The sequence below is a fragment of the Bison bison genome, unplaced genomic scaffold (genome assembly GCF_000754665.1).
Source record: "Bison bison bison isolate TAMUID 2011002044 unplaced genomic scaffold, Bison_UMD1.0 scf7180017864474, whole genome shotgun sequence".
Classification (NCBI taxonomy): domain Eukaryota; kingdom Metazoa; phylum Chordata; class Mammalia; order Artiodactyla; family Bovidae; genus Bison; species Bison bison.
Genome location: NW_011495035.1, coordinates 3,989,028 through 4,009,794, shown reverse-complemented (window position 1 = coordinate 4,009,794; position 20,767 = coordinate 3,989,028). Strand labels below are relative to the sequence as shown.

At 37.2% G+C, this 20,767-nt stretch overlaps 1 protein-coding gene across 2 annotated transcripts in view; it reads right to left on the bottom strand.

The window, feature by feature from the left end:
- PPP4R2 (protein phosphatase 4, regulatory subunit 2) overlaps positions 1-20,767 on the bottom strand; it is a 53,887-nt gene that overhangs the window by 10,801 nt on the left and 22,319 nt on the right. For both annotated transcript variants that reach the window (XM_010862001.1, XM_010862000.1), the window contains exon 3: positions 5,920-6,090. In XM_010862001.1, coding sequence (XP_010860303.1) covers positions 5,920-6,090 — 171 coding nt within the window. The remainder of the gene's footprint in view (positions 1-5,919; positions 6,091-20,767) is intronic.

The window sequence follows — 20,767 nt, the reverse complement described above, 5'->3', positions numbered from 1 at the left end:
GAGTATGGCTTTAAAAAAAAAAAATACTGGCTAACCCTCTGGGACACTGTGCCCAGGTTGAATTTACCTCTTTAAAGTCTTCTGGAGAACAGGGATTCTGAAAACACATTTCTTAAGTAATTATTATGAGCGCTGATACATAATGCATATAAACCACTTGAAAGTGAAAGTCGCTCAGCTGTGTCCAACTCTTTGCGATCCCACGGACTATATATACAGTCCATGGAATTCTCCAGGCCAGAATACTGGAGTGGGTAGCCAGTCCCGTCTCCAGGGGATCTTCCCAACCCAGGGGTCTAACCCAGGTCTCCCACGTTGCAGGACAATTCTTTACCAGCTGAGCCATCAGGGAAGCCTAAGAATACTGGAGTGGGGAGCCTATCCCTTCTCCAGCAGATCTTTCTGACCCAGGAATCAAACTAGGGTATCCTGCATTGCAGGCAGTCTACCAGTTGAGCTACCAGGGACGCCCATAAATCACTCAGGGCCTGAAATACTTTATGAATAAATCTTAGTTCCTATCATTATCCCAATTTCATCTGCTATTTACTGTAGATTTTGAGAAGGCACAAACCCTCCAGAGACCAACTTATGGTGAAACCAAACAAAAAATGTTTTTAAAAATATTCCTTTTAATTCCAAAAAGTAACTAAATCTGATGAAACAGGATCACAGGTTGTACATTACGTATATACCTTAATTTGCCTGCAATCTGTCCCCATCTATTGACCTAAAAAAAAAAAAATTCAAATCTTATGTACCTAAAAGCTATCGGAATTCAGATATCAAGAATGCTGCTGAACAGAGAAAGACATCTAAGCATAAATTACAAACTGTAAACACCAAGCTCTAAAGTTAGAATTTCCTGTCTTGTATTTTAACCCAAGAAAGATTTTAAGTGACTAAAATTAATATTTTTTAATTTATCTGTTTAAATGTTTGATCATCAAGATGTGCCAATATTCTGGATATACACCAAGATATTCAGCTGGAAAGAAAGCATCCATCAAAATAAAAATCTTTATCTTACTTCTACATTATATAATTATATGTGTGTTATATAGTTATATATTGGGCTTCCCTGGTGGCTCAGCTGGTCAAGAATCTGCCTGCAATGTGGGAGACCTGGGTTCGATCCCTGGATTGGGAAGATCCCCTGGAGAAGGGAAAGGCTACCCACTCCAGTATTCTGGCCTAGAGAATTTCATGGACTGTATGGTCCGTGGGCTCACAAAGAGTCAGACACAACTGAGCAACTTTCACATACGTTATAAAGCAATGTTCCTCATAAAAAAAGATGAAGGAAATTAAAACACAGAGACCATTAAAGTAAAAGGCTAAAAGAGCTAACCATAAAATCAGACACCTGATTTAAAAAATGCTAAAACAGCCAATAACTTTTATGCATAAAGGTATACTTTTTACTACATCTTTATTTTCTATTAAGGTCCACATTTATACTGTCTTAATTAACAGAATTACTATTTAAGTGGAAATTAACTTAAGTATCTCTTAGACATCAAAGATTAAATGTATTGAGTTTTGTTTACTCTAAAGTTCTAAAGAAGTAAGAAATCACCAGTGGAATCTTGTGATACAATCTTACTTAAATCAGTATGTTCTTTCTGGATCAGGCTTTAACATCTATATAAATATATACATGTCATAAATATTCATGTGCATATATTTTATACCTCAAGACAAAGGTTAGAAATTGGGATTTATTGAAAAGAGCACTGTAAGTTAAGAAAAAGAAAAATTTGGCCCTTTCAATAATGGTACATAACCGTGAACTAGTATCTACGTCATTCCCTACCCTAAAAGGAATCTGCAGCAACTGACAACACTTTTAACCAGTTAATCACCTTCTACAGTGCCTGAATTACTTTACTTACTTCAAATAAAAATGTTAAGAAAAATTAATTAGGTTTCTGTTATTTCCTCTCTTTCAATTATAAAATTTTATTAAAGACAGCATCACATCAAAACCTATTACCAACACACAAAGCAAGGCAGTTAAGGGGAGTAAGGAGGGAAGGCTACTAAGCAACCTTGAGTCTCAACAAGTTATGCTAGAAAAGGTAATAAAGAAAAAATAATAAGTCTCTTCTAATAGATTCAACATGCTCAACAAATACTGACACAAATAATGAACATAAAATGCAATAAGTCTATTTTCCCCAAGAGGAACAGGTACACCAGCAAGCAGAAATAGGTAAAAGGAGTAAAAGAACCAAGTAACAAAAGGCTAGAACCCATTCTCTCATCCTTGAATAATCTTAAGCTAACTATAAAGCAAACAATATAAAATCAAAAAAGGAGTAAATGTTTTATATCTACAATCCAGATTTTAAAGTACTGAAAATCTTGTATATAAACCTTTAAAAAAATATGAAGAGGCAAAAACCCTCAGGTGCAGAAACTTACAAGGTATCTGCACTGGTGCACGTAAGCATACAAACAAGTCATTTGGGTGCAAGAGGGAGGGGACACACGTATACCTGTGGCTGATTCATACTCATGTACAGCAGAAACCAGCAAATCATGGTAAAGTAATCATCCTCCAACTAAAAACATAAATTTTAAAAAAGAAAAAAAAACAATCTTTGAAAGTTTTCAGGACTAAGCGAACTCTGATTATGCACATTAAAATAACTTAAATAACTCCAGAGAAGAAATTTTATAGTCAGGCCATCATGCCAAAAGATAAGCACTCCTCAGTTACAACTGACATGTTAGCAGTGATATAACCAAGATTTTTAGGTATCAAATGGTTGTGCACTTTGCCTGCTGCTGCGTAGTCACTTCAGTCATGTCTGACTCTGTGCGACCCCAAAGACGGCAGCCCAGCAGGCTCCCCCATCCCTGGGATTCTCCAGGCAAGAACACTGGAGTGGGGTGCCATTTCCTTCTTCAATGCAGGAAAGTGAACAGTGAAAGTGAAGTCGCTCAGTTGTGTCCAACTCTTAGCGACCTCATGGGCTGCAGCCTACCAGGTTCCTCCGTCCATGGGATTTTCCAGGTAAGATTACTGGAGTGGGTTGCCACAGTGGCTAGATGCCCTCATAAATACACAGCCATGCCCTTTTAGTCAACTACCCACAGCAAGGGAAGCTTACTGCTAATTTTCGAGAGGTCTTAGGTCTAACACATTGTCAAAAGCAGAGGAAGACTTAAGTAATTAATTTGCATTCACCCTTGGTGTCCAGAATCTTATAGTTCAGAAAATCCGGCCAACAAGTAAACGGATAATTTCCACTTAAAAGAGGAAAAATTTATATACTGACAATACTAGTTTTAGAAAATAATCTTTTCATGCCAAAATAATTTGAAGCATTTATTATAGAGCTTTCACTAATTAAAAACAAAAACAGCAAAATGAAGTTACCAATAATAAAATCACTGAAAGATAAGAAAAACCAAAAAAGATATGAAAGAAACCAATTCATTAAAGAGTCATTAAGGACACGCATGCTCCCTTTCACTTGCAATCAAAGAGACACAAATCCACAGACAGACCCACAAAAATACTAGGGAAAAAAAACAAAAACAAAAAAGAACAGCATTTACATATAACACAGAAGCATAAATGAAAATACTCTGTGAGGTCAATCTGGCAATAATAATAAAAATTTTAAGTGTGCATACATGATAACCTAGTAACGGTTTCTACAAAATAAAAAAAGAAACAATAAATCTGTACACAAATTCAACATACACCATTCATCATACACAAAAGTGTATGTACAAGGGGGCGCACTACAAGCACTTGTAACAGCTAAAAAAATTAATGCCCACCAAGGGAGCAGAAAAAATGAACTACATAATCTGTTAATATAACAGAAAATAATGCAGCCATTTCAAATAAAGACAAACAGAACACACAGACGTAACTGTACTGATATAAAAATTTCAAAGCTCTTCTAAAAGTAAAATACAACTAGCATACAACATGATCCTCCTTTCTTTTCTTCATATACTCCTAGGACATATGAGGATATTTTAAAAATTATGAACACACTACTGTAATTTTTTTAATTTAAAAGATGATCTATTACGAAGAGCAGAAGAGGAATACTGGCAAAGACAAACCGTTCAACTAGGTGAAAAAGATGCTACTTTTACTCACCACTTTGAGGGAAAAAATTTTTATAGCAACAACTAATCGACGTATATTCAAACACAAAAATAAAACTGAAAAATATTACAAAGATGTTTCAATGTACCACATATCAAATATTATGATATAGATAAAAATGGATAAATCAAAAATGAAAAATACAAAAATACTAATGTATCATTAAGACTTGAGTTCTGCTTAAGAAAAATAATTTGCAAACTGCCATTTTGAAATACCAAAGTAAAAATATAAATTATAGTTTAAGATAAAAAATATTTTAAAAGAAATTATATTTACGTATGCTTAGGCATTTAAGGACTGTTCAAGTCCTTTTCAGAGGTAGGTCAATTACCTATTTAACAAATTATGTGTGTGTGTGTGTGTGTATAAAATATCTTGGAGAAGGAAAGGCACCTATTTAACAAATAGAGAAATGAGAAATATTTAATACCTATATAGCTGTGTTTCATCCAATTTAATGTTTAAGAACTGAAAATGGTATTACTAATTTAGAATCACAAGTAGCTTCACATTCACAAAGCAGTGGTGTATAATTTGACCTGTTTGACCATAACTCTTAATTTTAAATGAGCCGTAACTTACTGAAATAAAAGATGAATTACCATAATGTCTAAGTACTATCAACCTCTGCACTATTTATAAACATCCCCAAGAAGTATTCTTAACCATATTCAATAGTAAGCCTTATGTAACATACTTCCAATACACAGCATGTGGCTTCATCATGGTATATGCTTTAAAAAATCAGTAGATATATGCATACAGTTAAATAATTTTCACTAATACAACAGGGTACACGGAAAACAAGTCGCCCTCCAATCCCAAACCCCTAAGAGCAGCTTTAATTTCTCCCATGAGTATTTCGGCAACATACCCAAAACCAAAGTTTAAGAATTTGATACCTTAAATCAAACTGCTAAGCAGGGAAACATGACATAAAATAAAGGGTTAAGTGAATTAAACTATCTTGTTGCAAATCCCATGTGATTAAATATCTGAAGAAAAAATTGAGACCATTCATGCTACCTAAAAATACAAATGAAATCTCATCAAAAACTGTCCCTAAATATAAATTCATGGTTAACATATCCACAATTCACTAAATTAGGTGTTGTCATTCCACACTCCAATTTATGCCAATTTAAACACTGAACAATTCAACTTCAAAAATACTTCTTGCCTTCAATAAAGGGAGCCCTAAAAATACAAAGTCCTGAAAAGAAAGTATTTAAAATAACAGAATATGACACATAATTTAAAAGTCAGCTTCATTTTTAGTGGAGCGTTAACTTTTCAGTGCTATGTTTTATAAAAGGCTAAAACGGTTCCTTACTGGAGGGAAAACAGGGACTCTTACCAAAATATTTTTAATTAAAAAGTAGAATCTAAGTAGAATCCTTTCATAAATTGCTTTTCATTTTAAAAGAAATGTTACTTACCTCAATAACAGGTTCCAAAGTATAAAGATTTATAATATCAAATATAAAATAGAAAAAAATTTTAAATATTTGATGTTTCCACTGTCACACACATTTGAAGTCTAAATGCCAGTGAACCATATAAAGGTGGTTCAAGTGTAAAAAAAAAAAAAAAGCTGTGAGAATTTCAACTACTTGTAAAATGGAACTCAATAACATCTATCTATCTATCTATATATATCACGAGACATAGAGCTTATTCGAATGAATGATCAAACAACTAGACACTTCAAAACTTTGAGGAAAAATCTTTAATGATCTGCTAAAAATTAAACCTTTAACGTAGAATTAAATGCATACCCATTAAATCCAGTGACAATTTTCAGTATTCTTTCCTTCATTTCATCAAAGGGAATATATTCAACATTAGGGTTGGGAGGACCTCTTGGTTCAGGAGCTGAAGTTCTGAAATCATCCATCACCTTCTCCAGTTTGAAAATAAAATAGCCTTTAAATTGGGACCACTGAATCCTATAAGTAAAAAATTAAAAAAATATATATAACACCATGTAGAGTCACAATTCTTGAACAAAAAGTACAAATACAGAATATATCACAACACTAATACTAACAAAATTAAGATCAGGAAAAGTAGTTGTGAGAATGACTTTGTTCAGCAGCCTGCACCACACCTGATCATCTAACTCACAACCTCCTACATGCTTCCATCCAATTCTCCCAAACTCCTGATCCAAACAAAACCTAAATCAGATTACAATCTTGAAAATTAACTACTGGTATTTCTAGTTGAAAGCTTATTGTCTAAGTCCCACTTTCCACATTTTAAACACATTACTCTGCCTCCATCTCTTACAACAAAGGGACGTGTTACTGTCCCCACTTAAAATAAGTTATTAGAAACTGGCCCAACCTTACATTTACAATTTTAAGTGGACTCCCATACCCTAAGCTCTTAACATCCAAGGTATAAATAATGCTTATGTGTGTGTGCTTAGTTGCTCAGTTCTGTCCAACTCTGCGACCCCATGGACTGTAGCCTGTCAGACCTTCTGTACATGGGATTATCCAGACAAGAATACTGGTGTGGGTTGCCATTTCTTCCTCCAGGGGATCTTTCCGACTCAGGGACTGAACCCACATTTCCCGCACTGGCAGGTGGATTCTTTACCACTGAGCTACCTGGAAAGCCCCCTGTAATGCTTATATAGACTAGTAAATTTTCTTGTCTTGTTATCTGTTAAAATAGTAAAATAAACTTCAATTTCTCCTAGTTCTTTTGCTTTCAACTAAAATTTTTAGTATTTTTATCATTTAAAAGGCATATACCGCACGTTCTATACAAGACATATCTTGCAAAGTAAAAAGTTGATTAATATCTGTATATAACTTTCACATCTGTTCATGAAAATATCAACATCTTTTTATTCCTGTCCCCTCACATTTTACCACTAACATAAGGAAATTTAGTGATGAAATCTGTCTGAATAACCTAAATTCTAAGAGATACAAAGGTCAGGAACGCCAACCATTCCTCCAAACCTGTAACCATTAACGGCAGCAGATAGATCTCATACACAGGAGACTACTTAAGCAAGCTAAGACTGCTAGTCTGCAATCACTCTTCCACCCGGTTCAGCAACCCTACAGACTAAGCCAGCAGCTCTCAAAGTGTGGCCCCAAGAGGTCAGAGCTATTTTCGTAAGAGCAGAGTTGACTTTTTCACTGAGCTGACATCTGCAGTGACAGTGGGTGCAAGCGCAGCAGGGGCAACACGGCCGACACTTGAGCACAAGGCAAAGCAGCAGCACCAGCTCCACTGGCAGCAGCTGTACCTTCCTTATCAACACAAAATCACAATTTAAAAATGAACTATTTTACTGCAAAGTTCAACAAAGCAAATTTCCTAAGTTGTTTAAATCTTGATCTTTGAGTACACATATGTCTTTTAAACCACCCAGTGGTACTAGAACCCGCCTGGCAATGCAAGAGACAAAGAGATGAAGGTTTGATCCCTCAGTCGGGAAGTTTCCCTGGAGGGCATGGCAACCCACTGCTGTATTCTTGCCCAAAGAATCCCACGGACAAAGGACCTTGGTGCGCTACAGTCCACAGGGTTGCAAGAGTTGGATATGACTGAAGCGACTTAGCATAGCACAGACAACACCATGAAAAATATACATAAAGGATTTCTGTTGCCTAGCCAAATACTGTAGACATCTCAAGTAGCAAAAAGCTAAATACTGGTGCCAGCTGAGTGAGCTATTTTACATAGAAAGCCTTTTTTACTTGAAAGGAATGTCAAATAAATAATGCTTATTCAAAACCAAAAGAAACCAGTAGACATGTTCTCAAAAAAAAATCAAGAAAATCAACTGAAATATTCGTGACCACTGATAAAAATTCAACTTCAAAATAAAAAACTTAAAAGTCTAGAAAATGTGAGCTTCACTGTGGGCTTGAAAAGTTCCTGATACATTCCAAAGACATTTCCAAACCTACCACTGTTGATGTGAAAGATATTGTAACACCCTCCCACATAAGTACAGGCAACAAAAAAAATAAACTGAACTGTATTAAAATAAAAAAACTTGTGTATCAAAGGACACTTATCGGCAAAGAGTGAAGAGTCAACCCAGAGAACGGGAGAGACTATATGCAAATCATCTTTCTGATAAGGTGTTAATATCCAGGACATGGCAATAAAACAGAACTCCACATCCATTAGAGGGCTATCCAACAAAAACCAAAACAAAACAAAGCAACACCTCCCCCCGCCACACACACACACACAGCAGAGATAACTGCTGCCTGGCCAGTATGTAGGGAAACTGAAAACTATGTGGCACTGCCTGTCAGAACGCAGAACAGCGGAGTCACTGTGCCAAAGATGCTTTAAAAGAACCAGTTACTACATGACCCAGCAAACCCATTTTCAAAAGATAGAGATGCAAAAGATCCAAAAACAGAAAGTCAGATGAAACTCACTTACATACAATGCTGGAAACTACTCTAATGTATCTCAACAGATGAAGAGATAAACAAAACGTGCACACACACATACACATACAGTGGGATATAGCCTTAAAGAGGAAGAGAAACTTTCACATACTAAAACAATGATTAATCTTGAACACATCACACTAAGCAAAATAAGCCAGACACAAAAGAAGTAGTATTCTGATTTCACTTTTATGAGGTATCTAGAATAGTCAGAGAGACTGCAGAAAGGCATATGCCAGGGCTTTGGAGAAGGGATGGTTGACACATTACTGTTTAAGGGGTACAGTTTCAGGAGATAAGACTGTCAATAAGTTCATGAAAAGATGTGCATTAAGGAAATGCACATCAAAACCACAAGATACCATTCCACACCCACTGAAATTGTTGTATTAAAAAAGATGTATTCAATGACAAGTGTTGGGGAGGAAGTACGAGAGGTGGAAACCTACACACTGCTGATGGGAATGTAAAATGGTATACAGCCATTTTGGAAAATAACTTGGCAGTTGCTCAAAAAGTTAAAAAAGAGCTGATGTGTGACCTCACAACTTCCTGTTCAATGGGTGGATTATATGGTAGGTAAATTTTATTCACTACTAGCATTTTTACTAGGCAATGCCAAAGAATGCTCAAACCACTGCACAACGGCACTCATCTCACACGCTAGCAAAGTAATGCTCAAAATTCTCCAAGCCAGGCTTCAGCAATACATGAACTGTGAAATTCCAGATGTTCAAGCTGGTTTCAGAAAAGGGAAAGGAACCAGAGACCAAACTGCCAACATCCACTAGATCATCGAAAATGCAAGAGAGTTCCAGAAAAACATGTATTTCTGCTTTATTCACTATGCCAAAGTCTTTGACTGTGTGGATCACAATAAACTGGAAAATTCTGGAGGAGATGAGAATACCAGACCACCTGACCTGCCTCTTGAGAAATCTGTACAGGTCAGGAAGCAACAGTTAGAACTGGACATGGAACAACAGACTGGTTCCAAACAGGAAAAGGAGTACGTCAAGGCTGTATATTGTCACCCTGCTTATTTAACTTCTATGCAGAGTACATCACGAGAAACGCTGGACTGGAAGAAGCATAAGCTGGAATCAAGATTGCCGGGAGAAACATCAATAACCTCAGATATGCAGATGACACCACCCTTATGGCAGAAAGTGAAGAAGAACTAAAGAGCCTCTTGATGAAAGTGAAAGAGGAGAGTGAAAAAGTTGGCTTAAAACTCAACGTTCAAAAAATTAAGATCACGGCATCAGGTCCCACCACTTCATGGCAAATAGATGGGGAAACAATGGAAACAGTGTCAGGCTTTATTTTGGGGGGCTCCAAAATCACTGCAGATGGTGACTGCAGCCGTGAAATTAAGACACTTACTCCTTGGTAGGAAAATTATGACCAACCTAGACAGCATACTAAAAAGCAGAGACATTACTTTGCCAGCAAAGATCCATCTAGTCAAAGCTATGGTTTTTCCAGTAGTCATGTATGGATGTGAGAGTTGGACTATAAAGCAAGCTGAGAGCCAAAGGATTTATGTTTTTGAACTGTGGTGCTGGAGAAAACCCTTGAAGAGTCCCTTGGACTGCAAGGAGATCCAACCAGTCCATCCTACAAGAAATCAGTCCTGAATATTCACTGGAAGGACTGATGCTGAAGCTGAAACTCTAATACTTTGGCCACCTGATGTGAAGAACTGACTCACTAGTAAAGACCCTGATCCTGGGAAAGACTGAAAGTGGGAGAAGGGGACAATAGAGGGTGAGATGGTTGGAGAGCATCACTGACTCGATGGACATGAGTTTGGGTAAACTCCGGGAGTTGGTGATGGACAGGGAGGACTGGCGTGCTGCAGTCCATGGGGTCTCAAAGAGTCAGACATGACTGAGCGACTGAACAGAACTGAATGGTTTTAAAATTTGATCATGGTGATTATTTAAAGCTATATGCATGATTAAGTTTTCCCTCCTTTCCCTAGATTTCTTTTGGGAAGGGGAATTTGACGCTTAATAGGCAGATGCAGCACATTTTAATTTCTGACATGACTAATATTAACTTCTGAGTACTATCCAATTGCCAGTGGTTACTAAAATCTATCTTTAAATTTCACTAGATTCCCTATAGTCATTTCAGTTCAGTTCAGTCACTCAGTCGTGTCCGACTCTTTGCAACCCCATGAATTGCAGCACGCCAGGCCTCACTGTCCATTACCAACCCCCAGAGTTCACTCAAACTCACGTCCATCGAGTCACTGATGCCATCCAGCCATCTCATCCTCTGTCGTCCCCTTCTCCTCCTGCCCCCAATCCATCCCAGCATCAGAATCTTTTCCGATGAGTCAACGCTTCGCATGAGACGGCCAAAGTACTGGAGTTTCAGCTTTAGCATCATTCCTTCCAAAGAACACCCAGGACTGATCTCCTTTAGAATGGACTGGTTAGATCTCCTTGCAGTCCAAGGGACTCTCAAGGGTCATTTAACTAAAACTTAAACATACTAGGGGAGGTTACTGAAATAAGAGTCATATACTTTTCATTTCTTAAGAATTCTTTCCATAGTTTTAATAATCATTCCCTAAGTCATAACCTGTTTCATGAATTAGAATTTCCATGTACACATTTGAGAAAAAAAAAGATGCATCTTTCCATTAATTGCTTTAAAGTCCACCTATGACACCTAAACACCACCACATTAATGTAAAGAGCAAGACAAAACGTGATGGGAGACCTGGTAAAGCAAACTATGGGGAGCTTCAACGACTCTAGGTCACTAGAGCAGACAGTAACTAAGTCCCGTAAAATGAAATGAATTACTGAATTTGTACTTTAAGCTTCACATGTAACAAGCAGACTTACTCTATATATCATATCCAACTGATACAACTCAAATTATGACATACATAATTGGGGGGAAAAAAAAGCTTCTATAAAATGTGAAAGGTAACTTTTTAGATGCAACACAACCAATAAAAACAAAAGCAGAAAATGCTTCCCTGAAAATTATGTAATTTGAGCACAAAAACAAGCCATGAGTAAGTCAACTAAAAATTTGGCAACAAAAATAATTTTCTTATGAATGTACTCATAGAACGAGAAACTAGAAAAGAAAAACAAAACAAAAAAATCCTTAGTTTTCAAATGAAAATAAAATTATTCTAAACAGATGGCTCATGATACACAAACACGTTTTCAACTTTAGAATCAACTCCTCCACATAAAAATTTCCTCCAAAAATACATACTCAGAATTTTCATCTACTCTGCTCAAATTAACTCAAGAATCCACTGAAATGCATTACCGTTAAGTAACTTCATCTCCCTCTGCTTCCTTTGTTCTCATTCCTCTTCATTTTTCCCTTTATGCAGTAGCTCCTCTATGAAGGAAAATACCTCATACCACTAAAAAACGTATTCTCCTTCCAAACACTGCATTCATCTTTTTCCTCTATAGGAACTGGTAAGTACTAGAACAAATATGTTTCCCTCACAATTTTCAGGTTAAAGCTATTTTTCAGAGCCCAAGGGTAGAAAATCCATTTCTTTATTTCCCAGCTACTTCTGGAACATTTTAGTGGCCAGCAGCTACATCTTAACTTGTTGCCTCTTACAGTTCCAAATTCTAGTAAGGTGACTCAGCTCACTGCTCTCCACGCAAAATCTGTGTGGGAAGCTAACACAGCAGAGCACAGGAGAGCCCGACACTATCTCCAAGGGAAAGCAGATGCCATACAATCTGTAAACAAAGGGAAATGTGGAAAAAAATGAATGGACGAAAACAAACAAATTAATGAGACTTATCACTGACCCAAGATGACGGGGCTTTAAATCGGGAGACTTCAGCTGTAACAATCTGACTGGAGCAAACAAAGACAAGTCAACTGAATCTGAATTTCATCAGCAGACAAAGTGTGATAAGAATTTAATCATAACTATCTGACAAATACAAGTAAATTTAATCCGAATACTGAATTACATGAGCGGAAGATGGGCAAAAATAACGTAATTGCTTACACAAAATCCTGACATTTTTAAGAACTTTAAAATATAAATTACCAAGTCAGAAATCTCTACATGGAGCCCCAATCAAGAGAACATTCCTTTTGTATAATTATACTTTTATAATATCTTTACCAATTAATTGAGCAAACATTAAAAATGTCAGTGGAACAGAGAGCCCAGAAATAGACCCAAACATAAATGGAAACTTAGCATATGGCAAAGGACAGATTTTTCAGTTAACAGTCTGAGAAATGACAGCCCTATTACAAAACTGTACCAGAGATTAAAAATTAAAAAGATGCCTGTCCCACCCCTTCCAATTCTATATATAGAATACATGCATGTACATCTTCAGCCATGTCTTGATTCTCTGCAACACTATGGACTGTAGCCCACCAGATTCCTCTGTCCATGGGATTCCTCCTCACAGGAATACTGAAGCGGGATGCCATTTCCTCCTCCAGGGTATCTTCCAAACCCAGGGATTGAACCCATGTCTCCTGCACTGGCAGGTGGATACCACTGAGCCACATGGGAAGCCCCATATAGACATAGAATAGTCATCGGAAAAAATTTACAGAACATAAAATGAAAATTCGCCATAATGTGCCCAGTAATCATTACTACAGTACATTTTTAGTAGTATACATATTATAGTACAAAATATATTTTCTCTAATATATTTTTTTAAATCTAAGCTGGGCATCCTAAATTAGTATTCCTTTGATCCCCCACCTCATTCATTGTGGTACAGTCACCACGCAAGCAGTCTCTGAAAGTAAGATTTTTAATATGTACCGTATTTGATGGTACCATTATTTAATAACCAACTTAAAGAAAAAATTTTAGGTCTGCTTCCAGCTCATTACTAAAAGTAATTGCGTTTAATATCGCAATAATAAACTTTGTATGGCATCTATCTATTACCTTAGGATAGATTCCTGTAAGTGGAATCAATGAATCAAAAGTATGAAATACAAAGAACTTTGATATTTTCAAAGGCGCCTCAGAAATGTTGTACCACTTTACAGTGACACCAGTATAGAAACACTTATTTCATCCCAGTAATACACACGTTCAGGACTCATACATTTAACAGCAGAAACACACTACACTCTGCCTTTCCTTCACTGCCAGTGAAGCAGTATGTTTACTGGCCACAAGACCTTTCTTTTGGGTTTGAATAGGTCCTTTCCAATCCCTTATCCTGTAGTTCCTCAGTCTTGGAGCCACTGACATTGTAAGCCTGATAATTCTTTGTCAAAGGGGGATGACCTGTGAACTGTAGAATGGTGAACAGCACCCTTGATCTCTACCCACAAGAAGTCAGGACCACCCAACCTTAAAATGACCCCCAAATTGTGACAGCAATAAATATCTATAAACATTGCTAAGTGCTTCCTGGGAGACAGAAAGTATCCCCAGTTAAAAACCACTACCTACTCCACCCCTTTAAAATTGCCTTTTTCTTATTCTCACGGTATTAACAGAAAAAGTAAAATTACTACGTATAATAATACAAGTATAAACAAACTACAGAAGTATAAAAGTAACATAACTTTTGTATTTCATTTCTTACCAAATGCTTCAAATATAAAACTTGCTGTTTTCATATAAGTGTTAAAGTGACTCTAAAATATTTATCTGCTTTGTATTTTAAAATTATCTTTGAAATGCTATACATTTCCCTGCTCAGAAACTCGTAGGCAGATGGAATGGTACCTGCTCCAAAGTACCATGTCAAATAAAATTATGACACAAATTCTGAAGGTAAAGTTACCTGCCACTAAAAGTGAAGTTTTCAAATTAAGAGTGTTAAAATACCGAATGATAACTGTACATACAAAGGACCCAATCAGATGGAAAAGAAAGCTTCAACAGGTAACACTAACGTTTAGATAACACCTCAGCATAAACTTGGGTTTCTTCTTTGGCCACTTGTATATTCGTAACAATTCCAACATGTCTAAAGATTCAAGTTACTTTCCTCCACTCACCCATTTCTCCCTACCAATTAAAACAAAAAGTTCAAGAAACAGTCTATCTTAGTTAGCCTGATTTATGCTTAACTCTTAGCTAACCCTTGATCCTTTTTTGAAAAGATTTCTCAAATTTATTAATATATCAACATGGACCATCCCTTCCACATAGACAACTGAACTAAACAAATATGAAACAAAGACAGGTCTCCTCTAACAGTACCATTCAAGCTAAAGACAGCCAATTTGGAACTCAGAGGGTACTAGGTTTTAAAAAAGCTGCACTAGTTTAATGGCTGGTGGATCTATTCTCCTTCTTGCTACTGGACAGTCACACTACTCACAACATTCATCATTTCCTCCATAATCCACTGATATCAAAGCCAATTTGCCATCAAGAGAGATGAGTCCATTCTTTCACCACATTTCCCAAAGCCTAGGCAGGCCCTGAGCCCTTTTTTCATTTTACCAACTGACAATGTAACATCAAGTTCAAAAGCAGTTGAAACAATGAAAGACAATGATCCTTAAAACAGTACGAAAAACAAGATATACAGATAATAAACAAACAGAAATAAGACAGCATAAACTATCAGATGCAAAGAGTTTAATGATGGTATAACAGAACCAACAAAAAGGAAATGAAATATAGGTTTAGAGCCATATCAAGAAAAGACTTCAGGACAAAGTGGGACTTTAAGGTGAACCCTGAAACCATGAGTACAGTGTGGAAAAAGGAAGTGGAAAAGTTTAGGACTTAAAGACAGAAGGAACTTAATACAGACAAATGAATTTTTCCGTCTCAGCACCACTGATATTTTAGGCTTGAGAGTTCTGAACTGTGGAAGGCTGTCCTGTCCGTTGTAGGATGTTCAGCAATACCTGCAACCCGTACACCTTGATGCCAGTAATCCTCAGCACAAACGGTGACAACCAAATATGTTTCTAGAGATTGCCAAATGAACCCTGGGGTGGGGGGTAGGGGAGATGGGAGGCTTGGTCCCAGCTGAAAACCACTGCAATACACAATCCCTTCTGTTGAGAATTATACTGGTTCCTTCTAACAAACAGTAAGGTCAAGAAAATCAGAGGTGCAACACAGATTTCTCAAAAAATCTAAAGAATAAAATGGCATGAACATGTGTCCAAACATTTTGAGAGACAGAGGAGAAATTCTAAAATATACACAATTCATTAAAAAGAACTTATTAGCATTAATATCTATCTCATGAATCACTTCTAATCATACAGGAAAATGTGCTATGGAGATCAGAGTGATCTAGAATATTTTTCCTCAAGTTCACTGAGAAAGCTGAGAGAAAAAAAACAACAGGAAAGCCCTTCTACCTCAAACCAGAGATCAACTGATGCAGTGCAAAGCAAAGGAAGAAATATTGAGCTTTTTTAAGGAGACTGAAATGAGCATACATAAATGGCTTTATAATTTGTTACTGAAAAATAACATGAGCTGACATGGCAGTGGTGGCAAATTACTGTTTAGTACACAAGTTTCATCTTAGAGAATTCTTTTAGAATTTGAAGGTGAAGCTCAAAGTGTCGTAACGGTGTTTGCAACACTGGCTTTTTAGTATGGTATGTGTCTATTCTGTGCTATTCTGTTTACAGATGGAATTAGCCATAAGCATACAGAAAAGTAAATGAAAAACACAGCGTTCACTAATACAACGTATGTAACAAATGCTGGGCTAATTTCAATACACTTATACTAAAGAAATCGGGCAATGGAAGTCAGAAGTAGGTATGAACAGAGTAAGAGGGAACAGGTAAAAGAAACTAAATCCTGTTATTATTATCAAATCAGTAATTATTCTAAAATTTTAAAGAAAAAAGTAACCGTCTAAAACTGTCACTTAGAAACAGGTAGGTCAACACCCCTCCTCCTAAAAAAGCAATGGTTTTAAAGTGGTTACCTCTATGGAATAGGAAATAAAGGAAAAGCACATAGAAGATTTTTTTGTTCCCTTTGTTGTACTAAATAAACTCCCTAAATCTAGTGCATTTAAAACTTCGCTGAAAGTAAAAACAACAGGGTAAAAAAAAAAAATTAAAGTGCTGGTGCTAGAGTCTGAAAGCTTATCTGGGTTCAAATTTTAGTTCAGCTACTTTTTCATTTGTGCAACACAGGAGCGGTAACTCTAGCCTCCTTTTGTTTCCCGTACCTAAAACGGAGGTAAGTTATTCACTTCACAGAACTGCTGTAAGCATTACATTAGTGTAAGGAGAGTGCTTATTTTAGCAAAGTGGCTGACTCCTACTAAGCACTCAATGGCTATTCATCCTCAAGAAACTCTGGATGTGGAGAACATCTGAGCAATACTGTAGAGATACGGAGAGGGCTTTCCAGGTATAAGACAGGACTGAGGCAACAAGAAAGGCTTCTGTTAGATCCTAAGATAGTTGGGCTTATCTTACGTACTCTCACATAACAGATATTTAATAGAGGCAATCTCTCCAGCCTAAGAGCACTTTTAGAGGCTCTTTAACCATTTCCTTCTATTACAGAAAGGAGAAAATTTACCCAATATTCCTTCTTTACCCATTCACAAAATTATTTCCTTTTAGAAAATGAATAAATGCAGTATTTTTGCTAACAAAAATATAAATAGGAAAAAAAAAAACCTACACATCACCCAGCTTCATTTTTAATAGTTCTGGATGAACTAGAAGATATTTAAATATATTGCACTTACTGTGGAAATTCTGACTCTACAAGACCTCCAATTCATTGATCTAACCACCTTTTTACTGTCCCTCACCACTTTATCAAATTAAATAATAATTAATCATTAAGCATTAGCCACCTGCCCCCCAGCATAGAGTTGATTCTCTAGCCCCTCTCTAGCTTCACTGTACTCACAAAATCAACTTTAAAAAATGCAAACCCCACCAAATCTGTGCCTATGCAGCAGCACACATGGGCACTAACACAAGATGAAAGAAAAATGCATCACCATACTAGCTTATTTCAAGTACAATATTAATGCTATCAGATTAGTATTTTATTTTCCTAGTTTATTCACTCCCAGACACTTCCAGGTAACTATTTCGTATCTCCTCCAGTGGGTCAGATGGGAAAGAATGTGTCTGCAATGAGAGACCAGGGATTGATCCCTGTGTTAGGAAGATCCCCTGGAGAAGAGAATGGCAATCCTGTCCAGAATTCCTGTATGGAGAATTCCAAGGACAGAAGAGCCTGGCGGGCTATAGTCCATGGGATTGCAAAGAATCAGACACCACTGGGCAACTACACTTTCACTTTCTTTTCTCTCCTCAAACCCCCACTGAGTCCTCTTTCACTCTCATACTTAACACCCTTGAATTTCCTGAGTCCCCCACATTTATCCACCTACTACTAGAAGGGTCACCCACACCTGGAATTCCCACCTGTTATAATAGAAGTATCCATGCTCTCATCTATTTACATACCAGATTCTCCATTTGTGCACCTACTCAAGAGCATCACCTATGTAATCCTCCTTTTAATCAATCACAACAATTTTTTAATCTCTGATGGATCATTTCCACTACCATACAAATAAATTAACATTTCTCCCACTTCAGAATTTTTTTCTTCCTCTACTTACCCTCCGAGCTCCTCCATCATTTACACATCACCCGGTTTCATTTTTAATAGTTCTGGATGAACTAGAAGATGTTTAAATATATATGCTCTCCTTTGAAGGAAACTCCTTGAAAGGGTTGTCTCCCTTCCATTATCCCTCAAACCCACTTCAGACAGGCTACACCACTAAAACTAATCCGTGCTTATCAAGGTCATCAACTACCTCCATAATGCTAAAGCCAATAATCGTTTCTCACATCTCATCCTAACTGGCCTATCTAGGGTGTTTCACACAGTTGACGATTCTTCCTTAATTACTTCCTGATACTGTCTTTTAGGACTTCCCTTATGGCCCAGCTGGTAAAGAATTCACTTGCAATGCAGGAGACCTGGGTTCAATCCCTGAGTTGGGAAGATCCCCTGGAGAAGGGAAAGGCTACCCACTCCAGTATTCTGGCCTGGAGTATTCTGTGAACTCTATAATCCATTGGGTCGCAAAGAGTCGGACACGACTGAGTGACTTTCACTTCACTTCACTCCACTGTCTTTTAACTTGCTGATCTTCCCTACTCATTGGTCCTTTCTGGTTTTACAAACTGCTCCATGCTGGAGTGATCCAAAGCTCAGCTAATCACTTCTGTCTACACTTGGTGATCTTCTCCTGTCTGAAGATTTTAAATACTATCTGTTAATGCATTCACACATCCAACCACCAGCTACACAATAGAAGAGAACTCAGCAAGTCCAAAAGTGAACTTCTGGTCTTTCCCACAAATTGCTCCTCCCAAAGCCTTTCCCATTTCAGGTGTGAGAAATTCCACCCTTTCGGCAAACCGGAGTCATTTTTGATTCCATTCTTTCCCTCACACACCACACCGTATCTTCAGAAAATCCTCCCAGTTTTACCTTCAAAATGTATTAAAAGTATGACTAATTCTCACGACCTCCTGCTATGACTTAATCCATCTCTTCAAAAATATTATCTTCAATAATCCCTGCTTTTAGCTTACTTTGTGGCCAGTGAGTGCTCAGCTGTGTCTGACTCTTTGTGACCACATGGACAGTAGCCAGTCAGGCTCCTCTGTCTATGGAATTTTCCAGGCAAGAATACAGGAGTGGTCTGCCATTTCCTTCTTCAGGGGATCTTCCAGACCCAGGCATCGAACCTGTGTCTCCTGCATTAGCAGACAGATTCTTTATCACTGAGACACCTGGGTTTTACCTAAAACCTATTTTCAGCACTGTCGTTCATGAAATTCTCTTAATGCTTAAGTCTGACAATGTCATTTCTCAACTCAAAAAACTCCACACTGGCTCCTGATTTCACTCAGAGTAAAGGATAAAAACTCCTTACCATGGCTCACATTGCCTTAAATGATTTGACCCCAGCCCCCTCTGACCTCCTCTCCTTGATCAGTCTACTCCAGTCAGTGGCCTCCTTTGTTAGTCTGTGAAAAGGCGGAACACACTCCTTCTTAAGGGCCTTTGCACAGAAGTCCTCAGCCTGGAATGCTCTTCTACTAAGTAGATGCATGGCCAACTTCCTGTCTTGCTCAAATATCACCTTCAAAATGAGGCTGACTCTGACCACTTTATTTAAAATTACAACTGCCTCTCTACCCTTAAACTCTCGTTTCCCTTGCCATTTTTCTTATTCCTCTACTGCCCTTACAATCCAATAACATAATACATAATGTTGTTGTATCTATCTGCTCACATATTTGTTCACCATATATCATATATGTTCAGCATATATCACAAGTACCAATAATACATAAAGCAAAAAGTAATTGCTTGATAATTACTTGGTAAAAATATCCTGAAGTCTACTCTGAAATAACACTCACAACTACCTACAGTGGAAAAAAAGAAATCAGGAAGAAAAATACCACTTTTCAAGCAGATTTGGGAAGTATTACATATGCAACTGTTTTAGCAATAGGAACAGAGAATTATATATGAACTTCAATGCATAATTATAATAATAGCAGCAAACACATAACGACTAATTCAGACACTGTTCTAAGCACTGTGTACTACTCAATCCTCAAAACAACCCCATGAGTTAGGTAGTATTATTTCACTCATTTTATTATCAATAAAGCAACTAAGAAATAAAGTGGTTAAACAACCTGCCCACGGTTGTATAGCTAGTTAAGCAGTAGAGTCAAAATTTCAATGCAGGCATTTAGGCTTCAGAATCCATACTCTTGTTAAGAAGTCAATACACCTAGTAATAGGAGAAGTATAAGCAAAACCAAACAAACACACACAAAAACCTATGCAAATATACATCTCTAAGCTACACTGTAGTAGGGAAAATTATTAAAAAAAAAAAAGTGTACTTGCCTTCAGGGACTTCACAATATAAACAAAAAATAGTAAAATTACCAAATACACAATAGAAGCAATCATGAAGTACCATAATGGACGAAGACACACCTCACCCAGGGTCAAGGAAAATTTTCCAACCCCTTAAAAGATGAGCAAAAAGGAAGAGAAAGGTCTTTATTCCAGGGAGAGGAAACAATATGGGCATAGGCACTAAGATGAGACAGTGTGATCTACCACAGAACCGTGAGTAGTTACAGTGCGGGGGGGGGGGGCAAAACGGGGGGG